The 17,422-nt window shown below is 37.2% G+C and overlaps 1 protein-coding gene across 2 annotated transcripts; it reads right to left on the bottom strand.

Moving 5' to 3' along the window:
* Positions 1–5,307: 5,307 nt before the first annotated feature.
* On the bottom strand, positions 5,308–17,414 carry SMNDC1 (survival motor neuron domain containing 1). 2 transcript variants are annotated; one of them, XM_078077128.1, is made up of 7 exons: positions 17,249–17,414; positions 16,160–16,269; positions 15,891–16,010; positions 10,681–10,823; positions 9,492–9,653; positions 7,081–7,234; positions 5,308–6,599 (listed from the first exon to the last, which is right to left on the bottom strand). In XM_078077128.1, the coding sequence occupies exons 3-7, from the start codon at positions 16,008–16,010 to the stop codon at positions 6,462–6,464; spliced, it is 717 nt and encodes a 238-aa protein (XP_077933254.1). In that variant the 5' UTR covers positions 16,160–16,269; positions 17,249–17,414; the 3' UTR covers positions 5,308–6,461. The 2 variants fall into 2 exon arrangements, with proteins under 2 accessions (XP_077933254.1, XP_035925921.1); XM_036070028.2 differs by lacking the exon at positions 16,160–16,269.
* Between the last annotated feature and the right edge of the window lie 8 nt (positions 17,415–17,422).

Here is a 17,422-nt window from a genome sequence, read left to right as displayed (position 1 = left end):
TCCTAAATGTTTAAGTTGATACACGACTTCAGTAGTCCAGAATTAATGGCAATTTGAGTCATTGCCATTTCCTGTTCTATAAACAGGTGCCTTCTTGACTGATAACTCCACGTAACCCAACTGCAGATGGTTTAACATACCCGATAATCTTAACTGCTTCAGGTAGGACACAAAGCCATTTATTATCTGTTAATAACTTTTTAGCGTATCCCTTTGGCTACAACGATCCATTTAAATTTAAAATAAGTCTGGAAGTTCCTGTTTAGTCCCCACCCACTAACCTGAGTTAAGGTACCCTTTATGTAAGATGCCTGAGTAATGTATTAATAGATAGAGGTAAATCTTCAGTGCATATTTATTACCAAAGAAGATTCTGATGGAGTCAGACTAGTTCCTGATTAGAATAGGTATGAGAACTCTGGTAGAAATGCCTTTTCTAATCCCCGTGGCAATGACAGCTTTTAGCCTTATGAAGGGATTTTAAAAGGCAGTGGAGATTATTGAGGCAAAATTTCCTAACGTAAGGCCACATTGCCTCCTGGGTCATTTCTCACGAGAAAATTGTTTAACCTCTTGGGGAAGGTTCTTTGTTAAGTTTTCTTCCACGTGAAGAAGCAGTAGCTGCCTTTTTTCCCTTTATTATCCTTCCACCTCAAAAATTCCATACTCCCTACCAACAATAGCATAATGTGGGAAGAACAGGGTTTTTTGGGTCACATTTAAATCCTAGTTCTAATATTTGCTAAGGACTCTGGGCAAGTTAATTTCTTCATGGAGCCTGTTTCCTCCTGAAAAGTTGTTACAAATACTACCTCTATCTTGAAAGGTTTTAAGGATTAAAACTGATATATGTAAATCCCCACACATACTCAATCTAGGAGTTTGTAGCACCAAAATAAGAGGTTTGTACTTCTCCTTTCTCTGATGAATGCAACCTTCTAATTTCTTCATCCTTAATCTTGAATTTTAGTTACTCTGACTCTGGGTCTTGCAGAAAAAGACTATTTCTAATAAATAAAATGGTTCATTTTCACAGAATTCCATGACAGGTTATACTTTGTAAGAAGTCAATTTTGATGTCCTATAGATTTTTTTAAATAAAGACTTTATAAGATTGATGTATCAGCGGTTTTAGTGATTACCTGGTCTTTCTAAAAAAAGACTAACCTGAGCTTGAATCTGTTAAACACTAGTAGTAACCACTGCATAATGCCCTAGTTAATATTTACTGCTGGCCTTGCCAAGAAGAAAAGTCTTGGCCCGTGTACTAGATCTAATAGGAAACTGGTTTTCTTGTGGAATACATCTGATTCTTCCAAATAGTAAGTGTGGTTCAAAATACATGTACTGGCCGACAACCTCACTTCTTGGTTCTGTTTTACCTTTCTATACTGTCATAAATTATTAGGGGAAATGGCTTAGATGAAGCTCTTTTAAAGTACTGCCAACTACTTATAATTTTGAAATTTTTTTCCATTTCCTCAAGCTCTTAGTTCTTTGTTACGGAGGAATGCTTGAAGTCTTTATTGGTAGGGCAGTAACTGGGATATTTATCTCAGATTTTCACATCAGGGCAAAAAAACAGCATTGTAGAGACATAAAAGCCGTAAGATAGCTCTAAAATGCATATTAAAAATACAAATTTAAGAAGCTAGTTGCTTCTAAACTAGCAGCTTTATCACACTCTGAAAGCTATGTCAACTAAACCTGACCGTGCTTTTGGAGGGAAAAACCTGGTAAAAGAACCAAAGGGATACTTACTCCTTCCTGCATACTTCTGAGCAATGAACAATTGGACAATTACCATCTGTTAAAAACTACCCTAGCTGCAGGTCTCAGGCTTCAACTCTAGTTTTCCCAGGATATAGAGTCAAGTGTCTTCCAAGCCTGAATTCTGTTTCTCTGGTCAGAAATGCACTGCATCTTGCTAAAGTGAGTACAGGGCTTGAAAGGGGAAAAAACAAAAGCACATCAGTTTTCACCAAGAAAGGCAAAATCATGAGCCAGCAAAATAATAAACATGACCCTGGGCCTCAAGTTGAGAAAGTAGCTCTTCAAACAAAAAGCAACCTTTTCTCTTAATGCATGTAACTGTGGCTTCTTTAGCTGTGATCTTAAGAAAGTAACCGGGAAAACAAATTACAATTTTAATAATTCCAGTAACTTAAATCTGTACTGGTTTCATAAAAGTGAATTGGTGAAGTGCCTGGTGTAAGTAAAATATCCGTTTTTATTTCCTGGGAACTGAAAGATGACTCTATCCAAAATTTGGTATTTTTAGCTAGTCCAGCTGTCAACTACCACAAACCCAATAGTATTCTCAGATCTGCTTTACCCCACTCAAGGCCACAAAAGAACCACCTTTATATATACTTAAGCTGAAAGGCAAAAAAGGCAATCAAAGAACCTCACAGAACTCTTAACACCTTCATCTTAAATTTTACTTTCTGTTGGCTGGGCCAAGACAAATTCTTAGAATGCCAATATTAGTCTCTGCACATTTTAAGGTATTTAAAAACCTATCTATACATAAAAAATCATAGTATAAGGGGATTCAATTACTTGTGTTTTGTTTAAACTATGGTATTACCTGTTCTATTGCCTGCTATGTTCTTCCTCTCCACTGTAGTAAAAATTCAGTTTAACTTGCAACTCTAAAACCCTAGATATAAAGAATGTTTACATTTACTGTTGAACAGGTGAATTACCATTTATGCTAACTGGTTGCTTCATAGTATAATACAAATAATACAATTCAGCATATATTTATTGAACTCTAAAGATTTTAACAAATATAGAACCTTACTGCTTTTAAGATTTTTTTTTTCTTCTTTCATCTTTCAATGTCCAAGTTGAGGCAAAAAGTCAAACCAAAACTCCAAAAATATTTTTTGGCTAAATTTGCACAAGTGACATTTTTCACCTTTTATAATTACAACTACAGACACAATTTATAAAACTACGATTTTCATTTGTTACCAGATGGTTTTCTCTTGCTATTTTTTTCTTAACATTTGAGAGCGAGCGAGCACATGCACGGGAGTGGGGGGAAGAGGGGAGGGGCAGAAGGAAAGGGAAGGAGAATCTCAAGCAGACTCGAGCTGAGTGTGGAGCCCCACACAAGGCTCCGTCTCACCACCCTGAGATCATGACCTGAGCCACAATCAAGAGTCGAACGCTTAACCCACTGAGCCACCCAGGAGCCTCTTCCCTTGCTATTTTAAAGGCAGATATACTCAGCATTAAAACTGCATTGTAATGGAAAACACCCACATACACATATACTGTGACAAAGCATATTAAAATAATGAGTTATGACAGATGCATTTCATTTTGGTCTGATGCCTAATCTTAATAATTGGGCTAAGGAAATTGCCCATTAGTAATTTTTCCTTCATTTCAAAAATCAAAGTGTTTTTACATTTAATGTAAAACATGGTTCTAGGCCAGGGATACACATCAGAATCACCTGTGGTGTTTGTCAAAAACAGACATACTTTGGCCTAAATAGGTCTGGAATAGGACCCAGATCCAGAAATCCCGCTTTTAATTTTAAGCAAGCATTAGGGTAACTTTATTATAACCTGTACTCCCTTCCCATCAGAGACATGCCCTAAAATATTCTAATATAAAAATTTTAACTTCTACTGGCATGTACTTAATATATAACTTTGGTAATTTGACAGCAGTTCAGTAATACATTTATAATTAGAGGCTTCAAATTATAAGCAATGGGCATTGTTAATGTGAATTGTCATTGTTAAGGTTAGGGAAAAAAAGTCACCATTACCACTTGCACAGTAAATAGCAAACACTTCTACAGTGTTTACCATGTCAGGGATTGTAAGCAATTTACACATATTAACTCACTCATCCTTACAACCTAACGAAACTGGTATTTTCATTCTACAGCTGAGAAAGCTAAGACAAGTTACACACACAGGTAAAAATGAGGGGCCAGGATTCTAAAGCAGTCTGGCTCCTGAGTCCTTGGCTCTTCCAGTATGGCCTTTCTACATGTTAATTAAAAAAGCATTTATTGTCTGTGATACTAAAATGTAATTATTTGGGGGGTATCAGGACTGTTCTTCCCTTGAAATGATCAGTAACAAAGTCAAATGCCAAATTTTGAGAAGATCCATGCAACCACAGCTACTTGGGGGCTGTACATGACTCACATCATGAACTCATTCTGAGTTTCAGAGCTTCAAGACTCCCTTCTTGATGGGGAAACTACATTAAATTTTATAACAGAGTGTTATATATATAACAAAGTGTCATATTTGGTTTTAGAGTATTGAACTTAGCCACCTTCACTTGTAAAATATCGCTGGTTATCATGCTTCTCATGAAAGCATCACACTAGGAGACAGGTGCTCCATCCCCCTGGGGATCCTTTGAGTTTAGTCCAGACACATGATCATTATCTTGACACCAGGACTTTTCAAAGTGCCACATCTAGGTCTTTTGACACAGGGATTCCTGATCTCATATAATTTTTTAATGTTTTATATAGTATGGTCACCTTTATTCCTTTTCTCTCTCCTGCAAAGCCCCTCCAGGAAAATTAATGTGCAGAAAGGAAGCCCTTGGGTCAAAGGAGATACAAGTTTCAACATTAAGAGTCTTGCCTATACAAGTAACAGGTAAATTCCTACTCCAACAAACATACCAAGGTAATCTCACCAAAACCCATTCTGTGTGGTCACACCATTGGACCAAATTTCTTTCCAAGTGCTTTTGAATTTAAAGGGTTCCCTTGCAACTCTTCAAAGATACCATTATTAATTCTTAAGAGATTTGTTACACTGGTAACAAGAACAGTGTATTTTTTAGGAGTTCTTCAGACTAAGTAGTCCTATTCTGCTGTAATTTGTGCCTTGTATTTAAAAAAGACTTCACCTTTCATTCTGTCCTACATGTTCTACCCTGTGGCCATAAATTATAGGAAGGAAAACTGATCCTCCTGGGTTGGGAGAGAGCTGAAGGGGCAAGATAAAGAATTCTACTTCTCGTCACTGTCCTAAGTTTCAATTTGCCAAAATATTTAAAAGTCATTAAAATTTTTATTTTCTCCTTTTACCAAAAATGTACAAACACCTCTATACACAGCACAAGCCCTTAAGATAAAAATAGTTTGTCCTTTAGGATCCAATTTCTATGTCTAATGGAAGAAGTACATAAGAATTTATTGAAACCTTTATCACATACTCAGTATTCTCTTCTGTGGAAATGATGAATGCAAGCAAGAAGACTGAAGCAGTGCTGCCAGCTAGGACTTCACCACCCTTCTGGTAACACACCCCGGAGATTTTAAAAACACTTTATTTAATAAAAGTTAAACATACAAAAACTGAAATTAACACATACCCTAAAAATCACCATCTTCCATTAATAGGAAGACACTTTACTATGCATATATTTGGCTTAAACTCAACTCAGGATAACTGTGATGTTCACTTATACCAACAAATGCTGACAACTTGATCTAGTTAACAAAAATTACAAACTCAGCTACATGAACATAATATACAAGGAAATTATGGTCAGATTAATGCACAAGAAATACAATAAATTTTTAATGATGAAACATTCAGTACTCTTGTTCATTAATTTAGCCTTGGGGATTTTTTTGTTTTTTTACAAAAATAGTATCTACACTGTATACAGGGCTATACATCAGCTTTTTGTTTTCTTATATAAACATTACACATCCAAAAATGGTACCACTACCATAAGGGAAAAATCAACACAGGAAAAGAGCATATGTTAAAAAAAAAAAAAAAAAAAGAAACAACACAACAACAGAAAAAAACCCTTAGAAAAGGAAGCTGGTCCTAAACATGGTTCTTATACAAAATTAAAATTCCATGAAAAAATTTTAAGAGCTGGATCAATTTTAGAGATAGCCTAAAAGGCTTAAGAAACAAATTATTGAAGGAAAACCCTCAAAACAAAGTTTGTCATTTTAAATTAATCAAATTAACCTATTTTTAGGCTTAATTAGCAACAGCTATGGGTTTAAGTTGAAGAAAAAAAGATCTCTTTAGCAGGTTGGTATTTTGCCTTGATGTTCCAGTGAATTGCTACAATATGTGGCAAGTTCAAAGCATCTGAAAATTCCAAGTTAGGACTTTACAAAAAGTACACACCATCCATTAAGTAAGGGCCTGATATTAGGAAGATCAACAATTCATCTAGTGCTGTATTTATGCAGCATCTATCTAGAAAAGTTGCTTTATTCAACAAACTTTGAGGAAATCTGTGGTAGTAGTAACAAAAAGTTAAATGAATAGCAGTTATCAAATGCAATTTCTTCAAGTTTCATTCTATTGAAGTCAAACAAGGACGACAATGGTATCTTCCTTACTCATCTAACAAATAATTTACCTTTAGAAAAATATAAGGATAAAAAGGTAAATGTAAAGCCCTGCAGAGATGAAATCCAACAGTTTTTCTGATTATTGAGGCATCAAATGCCTGACATTGTATTTAGAGGTATCTTGATATTGTGTCATAGGTTTATCAGCAATTCCACAAGTTCCTACTCCAACTTTCCCGGTTACACTCTCAGGTGAAGCAAAAATACTCCTTTTTACCTAGTGGAAATGAAAGAGAAACCATTCTGATTTGTTTTATGGGGAAAACATTTCCAAAATACACTTAAGTACAGTACACATCAAGGGAACTGGAGCTTTTAAATAAAATCTACCAGTGGATGCCAGCATATAAAACATGTTAACAAAGCAGGTAGGGTTCATCACACTCCCTCTAAGTGGTATGTAAGGTACCAAATGGTTTTTCAAATTTTAGTTTACAGAAGGGTAAACAATCTAGATTTTTTGTAATTTATGATATAAACTCTCTCATTCATAGTGTTTCTATGGCAGAGAGACAGTGGCTAATGGAGATATTTTACAATAAGCCAAACGGAAGATTAAAGAGGATTCTGAATTCAAGATCCAGTTATGTATTTTTTTAAACTTATGTACCTATGTACCTCCCTTTTGCATTTTAAGGTTATTTTAATGACAATTACACTTTTCAAATTTACGAAGTACAATGAAAGGATTTACTAACCTGGCCTTTTTTGTTTTTAGAATAGGCTCTGTTGTTGAACTGTTGCCATTTAACCTTCTGGTCCTCTCTTTCCTGCTCAAGTTCTTTTATTCTCTGGGCTTTTTTCAAAGCTTTCTTCTTTTTATATTCACGCTGTTGGGCAATCATTTCTTTTCTGTGTGGATATAACAGCTAAATGTCAACTCTTAAGATTTAATAGATGATTTCCTTAGAGATATTTAGCAGTACAAAAAAACAAAAAACAAAACAAAAACATCTGTAATAAACTTACACATTACATGAATAGAAGCACTAACACCAACAATGTCAATCACCCAGTACTAAGAAATGTTATTTGAAATACACAGCATCCCTGGAAGCTTTCAAACCAGATCTGTAATCTATTACCTATTCAAATCAAATACATTTTTTTTAAGATTTTATTTTACGGAGAGCAAGCGAGTGTGTGCAAGTGGAGGGAGGAGCAGAGGGAGAAGCAAACTCTGTGCTAAGTGCAGAGTCTGACGTGGGGCTTGATCCCAGGACCCTAAGATCATGACCTGAGCCGAAATCAAGACTCAGTTGCTCAACTGACTGAGCCACCCAGGCACTCCTCAAATCAAATATTTAAACTATGACTTTTTGATGTTTACATTGCTTTTGCCAGGTGCATTTTAGAAATGAGTTTTAACATTAATAGCTATCTAAACCTTTATCCATTTCTAAATGGACAGTTAGCAAGGTTAATGTGCTGCATTTAGAAAAGAGATGCAATGCAGATAAAACTATTTCACCTAGACAGGAAGAGCACAGCAGCATACAAGGAGATCACAGCTTAAAATTCTTAAAAACAAAAACTGGAGTCTTTCAAAAAACACTCCTCTATATAGGATCAGAGCCTAAAGCTTTCTCAATAATTTCTGCTCAGTTAACATACTGACTTTCTCACCAAAAGGATGAAGAAAGAGGTCTTTAAAAAAGAGGCAATACGATCTAGATGCCTCTGTATCATATAATCACCACTATGAAGCTAAGTGTAGCTTTTTTACACTGATGTCAAAGACTAAAAAAAAAAAGAGATGTTACATTGTTCTACAATCTGATTTTCTCATTGGGATACTCAGGTGATGTAATTTTTCCAAATTCAAATATATGTAGCAACTTAAGTTTTAAAAACTCGTGACAAATCCGAAAAAGAGAAAATTGTGGCAAATATGTGTAAGTTAAACCAAAATATTGTTAATTCTACCTCTTAAATACCATTCAAACCATACACTTCTCCTACCGCTGCTCCCTGGGTTCAGGCCACATTATCTCACACCTGGATCACATCAGTAGCTGCCTTCCCTCTGCTGTTAGTGATTATTTGGAAGTTCAACTGTGATCACATATCTCCTCTATTTGAAATCCACCAGTGGTGGTCAAGCTCTGTGATCTGGCCTTGACCTCTCTAACCTCCTCTCTTATCAAACCACCCACCTTTAAAAGTCCCAAATTTTCACCACAGGAATTTGTTTCTGTTACCTCTATGTTCCAACCTTGTTTTCCTTTTTAGAAGTTTTTTAAAAGGTCTTAAAAACATTTACTGAACTCTTACTACATGTCAAGAACTGTGCTACATGCTTATAAATGCTAACATTTAATCCTTACAACCCTACAATGTAGATACTATCAACCCTGTTTTACAAATAAGGAAAGAAGTTAAGCAGTTTGCCCAAGGTCATACCTTCAAGTTCATTCATTACCTGGCTAACTCCTTTTCAAATTTCAGTTAAAAAAAATTTTTTTTTAAAAATTTGTTTATTTGAGAGAGAGAGTGCACGCACACACAAGCAGGGGAAACAGCAGAGGGAGAAGGAGAAGCAGGCTTCCCACTGAGCAGGGAGCCCGATTCGGGGCTCGATCCCAGGACCCTGAGGATCATGACCTGAGCGGAAGGCAGTCGCTTAACTGACTGAGCCACCCAGGCGCCCCCACATCTCAGTTCAGATGTCATTTTCTCAAAGACATTTGCCCTGATGACTAAAGTGCAGTTTAGGTGTCTTTTCTTTGTTCCTTAAAGTACCCATTATGTTCCCTTCGTAATTTCTATATTTAACTATTAAAGTTCTCCTTTAATTTTGTGTTTTGTTCTCTAGACTATAAACTCAATCAGGACAAGGCCCAAGCTGGTTGTCTTCACTGTGGTGGAAATCCAACACCTGGCTTAGTGAGAGGTACACAGTATCCTCTTAATAAATATACTCAATACCTAAGTGGGCCTAGGCATACACATACAGACAAGGTTGACCCTATATTGCTAATCTTCAAAATAATGGTAAAGAGTATTACAACCTTTTTACCTTAATCTAGCCTGCATGGATTCTGTGGACTACCTCAACTACCAAAATGGGGAAGATTACACTTAAACTACTGAAGTCAAAATCACTTACTTTGACATGGGTTTGTTGCCACTGTCCTCCTTTGCCTTCCTTCCTTCTTCTACAGGCTTGAGGTTCAACAGTGGGGTCACTTCAGCATTGCCGTAGCCAGCAAAGGTGATTGCAGCAGTGCCATTTTCTTCATCTATCTCCTCGATCTCCGCTTCATAACACCTGTAAAGATATCATGACTGTAAGCAGGTGAGTAAAGGTTTAGTACTCAGCCTATAAGACTTACACTGCAGTGCTTCAACTATTACATGTGTCTCAAATGGAACTTCTGTCATCAGTTGGCTCTTTAGTAAAGGTAATACAAAAGAGTGGTTGGAGTTAGCCATCTACTATCAAAAAAGGGGTCCTAATCAAAATATTGTCAGGAAAGTCTCTTAAATGTCTATTAGATGTACTTTAGTCAGTATCTTTGAGAAAAGGTTTTTTTTTTTTAAGTATTTTATTTATTTGACAGAGACACACACAGCGAGAGGGAACACAAGCAGGGGGAGTGGGAGAGGGAGAAGCAGGCTTCCCGTGGATCAGGGAGCCCGATGCGGGGCTCAATCCCAGGATCCTGGGATCATGACCTGAGCCGAAGGCAGACGCTTAACGACTGAGCCACCCAGGTGCCCCAAAAAGGTATTTTTTACAGGAATAATTTCAATGTATGTGTTTTACCCAAGTCTAAAATAGCCAACCATTCACTCAATTTTCAATTTGAGGAAAAAATTTAAGATTATTTAAGCTATCCATTCATTTTCCTCAGCTTTGATTTTTCTCTCCTCTAGGATCCAAGCCCTTCAACTGCCCCAAAATGTAATCTAAAGCTAAAAACTGGGGCACCTGGGTGGCTCAGTCGGTTAAGCGTCTGCCTTCAGCTCAGGTCATGATCCCAGGGTCCTGGGATCGAGCCCCGCATCGGGCTCCCTGCTCGGTGGGAAGCCTGCTTCTCCCTCTCCCACTCCCCCTGCTTGTGTTCCCTCTCTCACTGTGTCTCTCTCTGTCAAATAAATAAATAAAATCTTAAAAAAAAAAAAAGCTAAAAACCGAACTGCATTAGTGGTAACCTCCCAATAATCAAATTGGCTCTACAAATCATATTGGCTACATAGAAAGATTAAAATAGGGTAGTTCAAACTGAATAAAAACTTCTTACCATTGTATTTTATTATTTCATGTTATAGTTAGAGTTTTTTTCTACACTTACTGTCCATCTTCACTCCAGATTGCCATACACTTGTCTCCTACTTTCCATGAATGAGTGGGCTGAGTAGAAGCAAAACTGTCTGAACTTGCAAGAGTTTCTGAAGGCTGAGTTGACAGAAGGTCTTTGGTTAGTTCTATAACTTCCTAAAAAGAAAAAACAAAAACCATAACATTACTTTTATAATTCGCTTATCACCTACTTTCAACAGGTTTTCAGGTTTTGATGATGATAGCTCTCACACCATATACCATTTATTAAGTACACTACACATACTTATTTGTAGTTCATAACAATACTATGATATAGGTACTATGATTATCCGCACATAGAAACTAAGATACAGTATTTTATACAGTGGTGGAACTGGGATTTAAACCCAGACAGCTGCCTTTCAATTTATTAACCTCAAATACTAACAAAAAAAGGTAGACTTGAGCTTATACCATGCATGATTTCTTTTTTCAAGTAAGCTCTACACCCAATGTGGGGCCTGAACTCCCGGCTCTGAAATCAGGAGTCACCTGCTCTACTGACTGGGCCAGCAAGGTGCCCCTACCATGCATTATTTCTAAGTGCCTATTTTAGCTACACAGATCTAATATGAGAAATAGTCAATTATGAAGGACTAAACTAGGTTCAAGATCACTTTTATCTCATATCTTGTCACATATATTTCATGCACCTGGACTGTTTTACAGGGCATTACTTGGCAGAAGTATGAACTCTCTAGCCAACATGTTCTTCTCTACCCCTGTCAAAAAAAACAAACCAAAACAAAACCCAAACCTCTTGAAGCAGCCTTATTAGTAATAAAAATGTTCCTGCTCATACATACTTCTACTAAAATACTATAGGCCCATATAAAAAGCCAGTAGTCTTCCTATTCATTTATTTTAAAACTTACCCCATCCAGGTAAGCAAATTACCAAGTTAGGTTTAAAATATTCTAAAAAGCAGGGACGCCTGGGTGGCTCAGTAGGTTAAGCATCTGCCTTCGGCTCAGGTCATGATTCCAGGGTCCTGGGATGGAGTCCCACATCGGGCTCCCTGCTCGGCAGGGAGCCTGCTTCTCCCTCTCCCTCTGCCTGCCGCTCCCCCCTGCTTGTGTTCTGTCTTTGTGTGTCAAATAAATAAATAAAATCTTAAAAAATAATAATAATAAATAAAATATTCTAAAAAGCACATTAGCACAGCTTCATTTAAAAGGAAAAAATAAAATAAATGTAACACACAGGCAGGCAATACCTTCCTGTGTGGCAAGTATTTTTTCTCCATCAGGTTTATACTTACTGGCTTCATTCAAGGGTATTTGGTAGGGATGGTTAAAAAACTTAATAGTACGAACTGATAGATTGTGCTACCTATCTGCTGTATTTTTACTCTGATGAAGACCTATAATGCATCACCTTAACTGATTTATTTTAAAAACTTGCATACCTGCCCCCACTGTTGCATATAAAATACCTTAAAACATCACACTGTGTTTTGGGAGAAAACTTAGCAAAGTTAAACTTTATACTGAGTTTCTTATGGCTCCTATTGAAGTTTTATAATAGTTTGGTTCAGAAGCCAAGAAATTATATATTACCTTTCCCCTAAAGATTCTAGATCTTCATGGCTATTTCTGAAAAACTAGTATTTGAGCCTTCAAAAAAAAAAAAAGGAATATTAAGCCATTGGGAGAAAGGCCAGTTTTGTGAATTAAAAAACTAGACTAACTCAGATTTGAGTTAAAAATTCAGTAGAGTAGTATCTTTAATGAGATTTTATTAGGTGCCAAAGAGCCATTTAAATACCTTTTAATTAGACAATCCTTTGCAAATAAAGCAAAGAACTTCCACATAAATAGATCATGTACTATTACAAAGAAGGAGAGAATTATCCAGTCTTGTTTTTAATCAACCACTATTAGGGCCAAGAATATAATCCAGTAAGCCTGACTCAAGAGCCAATATAATCCCTATCATTAAATAATTTCATTTAACTAAAGCACAAACATGATTTCTATATTTGTAGGTCTCAGATTTAGAACTCTACCTCTCTTAGCATAGAGCATCTTACCATTTTATTTTCATAAAGAAATACATTTTCAACAAAGGGTCCTGAAAAGCTGTGCATGTTACAATTTTCAGAGCCCAGCACTGAAGTGACACTTTAAAAAAAATCAAAAGCATTTATCCCTAGTTGTCCTTTCATTTTGCCATGTTTCACATACCCCTCCCAACAAACTATGAAGACCCTTCTCAATGTTTTCTTTACATGTGCATACGGACCAAAGTATTAGAGAAACTATTTTATGTATGAGGGGGTTCTTAAAGGTACATACCATTAATTACTTTTCCTCCCCCAAGTCTGAGTTCTGAAACTGCTCCTTCATCGACAGATGGGCAGCAGTTACAGTAATCGGCAATTCCAGGAAGCATCAGATGTTGTGATCTACATATCAGCAGGTCAAAGGGTGCACTCAAGCACTCTGCTTACTGAAGGAAGGCGTTTCGGGGATGCAGAGAGCCACTGTAATATATGAGACAAGTGACTTGACCCCTGCCTCCTTTAGAACCAGTTTATTCAGCAAAACAGCCTAATAAATTGACTATTTTTGTGATTATCACAGACTGCCTGGGGAGCTAGTTGGGTAGCTAGCCTAGATCTTACTATACCCACTTTTTTAAGTGAAAAGAGGCAATTAGGACTTCAGTAGATTAATGTGCTGCCCGCTGAGTAACTTTATGTGAAAGACAGTACATAAGAAAGATAAACATGGAAGCCTTACTGGCAAAATGAAGTCACTGAAAAAAAAATGCAGAAAAGCATTTTGTCATAAATGAAAGGGCAAACAAATTCATAACCAGGGTAAAGACATTCCACTAAAGGAACACAAAACAAAGGAGGCCACAAACTCAGTCATTAGTCTGAACAAATTTTCAGCAAATATAAAAGGCAGAATTAAATATCAAAGGCATGAGGCATATATCCCAGAAACAGAGAAGAGATAAAAAGGAAAAATATTTTTTAAAAATCCATGATAAAACAAGATATAACTGTAATCAATGGAGACAACAATTACTAGGTGGAAGCAGACACCCAAACACTTTTCAAAACTTTATCTAATCTTCAATGATGTCTTCTATCTTTGAGTAATTTTCAGTTCAAAATAGACCTATATCTAGGCAAACCGAAATGAAAAATATGTTTTCATGACAAAGAGGAAAAGAAACCGTGATCAAGATTGGTCAGGAAAAACATTCTGCATTACTACTATCTGAAGTTTTAGAACTTAAGCTTCTAAATCTGTGCTATCCAATATAGTAGTCACAAGTGGCTACTTAAAAAAAATTAAAAATTCAGTTCTTCAGCTACCCTAGCCATATTTCAAATATTCAGTAGTCCCTCGTAGCTACAGTACGACACAGTAAATATAAAACACTTTCATCATGACACAAAGTTCTACTGGACAATGCTGTTCTAAATGGTTATAGAAAAGAGGACACTTACAGATAAATGACCCCAGGTCATTATTAACTGAACACTAAGTAAGCCATTTATGTGCTTATTACAATACCTACCACAACAGTCTCTCTCCCTACAATACTTCCACTATAGATCATGTCATAGTGAGGCAATTCTGCCTAGACTCTTGACAGTTTATTCTAGAAATATTAAAAAAAAAAAAAAAAAAAACCTCACAATAATGTTGAGTTTCAACCTTCACTCCCAACTTCCCCTCTACCAGTTCCACACATAAGCTTCTTCCAACTGCCCAGGAAGCAATATACATAATACCAACAATGTTTATTTTCTTCAAAGAAAAAAAAGGACCGCTTTTAAGCTGGTAAAAGAAGATGCATACCAGAATCTCTCTTTGAGGTAAACAGAAAGTTGGCCTGGGGTGGGAGAAATTGCTCCCCAAACAAATTTTTAGTATTGACTAGCACTCTCAAATTCACTGGCCTGACTTTTACATACTGAAGAGGGGTCCCATATTCTGTGTTTTTAAAAATTACATACTATTGCAACTTCAGGCAAGTTTATCCTAATTCCACAATTTGAACCTGAAAATATTCAACTAATTTTAATTATGCCCAGATAAACTCTTTCAAAGTCCTTGTATCTGGACCCCATTTCAAATAAGTTTCATTTATTTGCAGTTCTAATATCCCTAAAATATTAATTTTAATGGGCAAGAGGATGATAAAGGGAGGGAAAGGATTTAGACAGGATAAAGATGATTCTAGTTTTATACTAAATCAGTAAAGAAAGACCATCAAATCAAAACACCTTTTAAAACTTTCAAAAAAATCAGGCTCAAAATTTTAAGCTCTCAAATTTATTAAAATGAAGTGATATATATGTACATATATACAGTATTTTTATTAATCAACCTCATGTTCTGAGAAACAACAGATATTTACTATAATGGTTTTATGCTTGTCTTGAAACCCCACTGCAGGTTTTAAAAAGGCAAGTGTCATACCTACTGAACTTTCCCATGACAAAACAAATTAAGATCTCCTTTCCACATCCATTCAATTTAACTTCAACAAGTGTCAAGAACTACAATGTAAAATCTAGCCTTAAATTCAAACATTATGTAACACTTATGCAGAAAACAAGTATCTCTTTATATATCTTTATAATGTGTTTTTCAATACAAGGTGTTTACCTGCTAGCTTTGAAACACACACACACTCATTTTCAAAGAATCTTGTGACATTAAAAAGAATCTTAATCAGGTTGTAATTTTCTCATTGTTTTTATCACTTATAAAATGCTTCCACATTTGTTTTTTTTAAATACCAGCATAGTTAACTTTTTAAATCCCATGTATTTTTCTTTTAGTTACCTCTCAAACTAAATTTCCTTTGCCAGATCTTTAAAAATAAAAGCACTTTGCACTGTAAAGTTGTATGTACCTATTCTCTAGAAGGTTTGACAGAGACTTCTAAATTCAACTCTTATTTTTAAAAATTATATGGAGACAAGATTTACATAAGCACAATGCTTTACTCATTTTGATGTATACAACTGAGGAAGCAACCCTGCCTCTGTGAGCCATGTACATGTGCATATACACATGTACACACAACGGAGGACAGTGGAAGAAACACTCCCCTCCAAATGGTGCTTTGGATCCTAAGCAGTAAATCATTTGAAAACCAAAGAAATACTTTTTCTAAGCAATGTAACTATTAGTGTCCTCTTATACTTACTTGTAAATCTTTCTTTAATTTTAGCAAATCTTCATTTTCTCCATTTCCAGACAATGCAGCTTCAACTTGCTGGAGTTGAGCTTTGTAGCTTGCCAGCTGCTTTGCTAGATCCTCTGACATCTGGGGAAAATAAAAAAGGTAAGACCATGAAAACTGAACCAAAAACACCATAAAAAATAATTTCCCTGTCTGCCTGACTTAATCCTTACCAGTTTTGCTCCCAACTCCTTAATATAATTCATTGCTGCAGCTTAATTTAATACCATTACCTTTACTCTTAGTTCTGAGAAAAGCTGTGCGTCAAATCCAAGCTTCAAGGGAATGGATTCCGCAGATTATAAACTTGTTTTGTTTCTGTGTGGAATTTATCGGACAAGAGCTAAGACAAAAGGAAAAAGGAGAATTTCTAATTTTCTTTAAACTCCTGTAACAGGGAAGAGACTGTATTTGGCTCAATTAACAGGGCTGTTACATCTTCGCCAGGCGGGGGGGGGGGGGGGGGGGGGCCCTAATCTGTTGGAAGAGTCAAGAATTAAGAAAAAAAATACTTTTAAGCACTAAAGAATACTTCCAAAACAAAATATAAATGGCTTTTGTATTAACTACATAAATAATACTCTCTATGTGAGCTATTAATCAGTAAGTGTGTTCAGAACCTCTTCTCCAGAGCAAAAATGTTTCACCCGGCCACTTAAATATTGCCGATGCAGCGTCTTCATTAAAGAAAACGGCACAAACCCTATCCCATTTAGGCATTGTCAGGAGTGTGCCTTTCACCCATTCTGGCTCATTCTCCTCCGGAAAATAAGATACAAGAATCCTTTCTCGATTTATAAAGCAAACACGCGGGGTTTCCGAGGACCCTTCTCTGTCTTACAATTCCCGTCCAACCACAGCCTGGAATCTGGAAGGGCTCCAAAGCTAGAGCAAGCCAGGCACCCAACACCTCAAAGCCCGCCACAACTGGTCGATTATTTCAGACCTCGAAATTCAAACACAAGCTCCAGGGAAACGGAAAACACAAACGGAGAGGACCCCAGCAGTGCCGGAGCCTCACACCCCCAAACGCGCTCCGCAGGGGACTGCTGAGGGCTTCCTCAAGAGGCCTCGCCATCCCTACCCCACCCGACCGGTTTCCTGGGTTAGCCCGGGTCGTCGCCACCGCACGGAGGTCCCAGCCCCGTCCGGGGCCGCTCAGGGCCCAACTCTGGGTGGCAGAGGAGGCCGGGCCCCTAAGACTCTTGCCGGCGCCCAGGCCTCTCCAACGCGGCCCGCTCCTCGGCCTCAAGCCTCCGCTTCAACCAGGGAGAGGCCGAGGCCCGGCGAGGCCCTGCTCTCTCCCTCGCCGGCTTCGTTACCTTGTGTGGGGCTGGGGGCAGGGCGGCAGGAAGGGGTCGGGGCAAATGAGCCCAGTGGTGGCGGCGGCGACAGTGGCAGCAGCAGCAGCAGCAGAAATCTCCGCGGCAACAACAAGACGACTCCGTCCGAAACGCGAGAACTTGGTCGGCGATGTGGGGGAGGGGAAGAAAGCC

This window comes from Halichoerus grypus, chromosome 7 (genome assembly GCF_964656455.1).
Source record: "Halichoerus grypus chromosome 7, mHalGry1.hap1.1, whole genome shotgun sequence".
In the NCBI taxonomy this organism is placed as follows: Eukaryota; Metazoa; Chordata; class Mammalia; order Carnivora; family Phocidae; genus Halichoerus; species Halichoerus grypus.
Note: the sequence above shows the minus strand (reverse complement) of the source record. Positions and strands in the feature narration are given on the sequence as shown.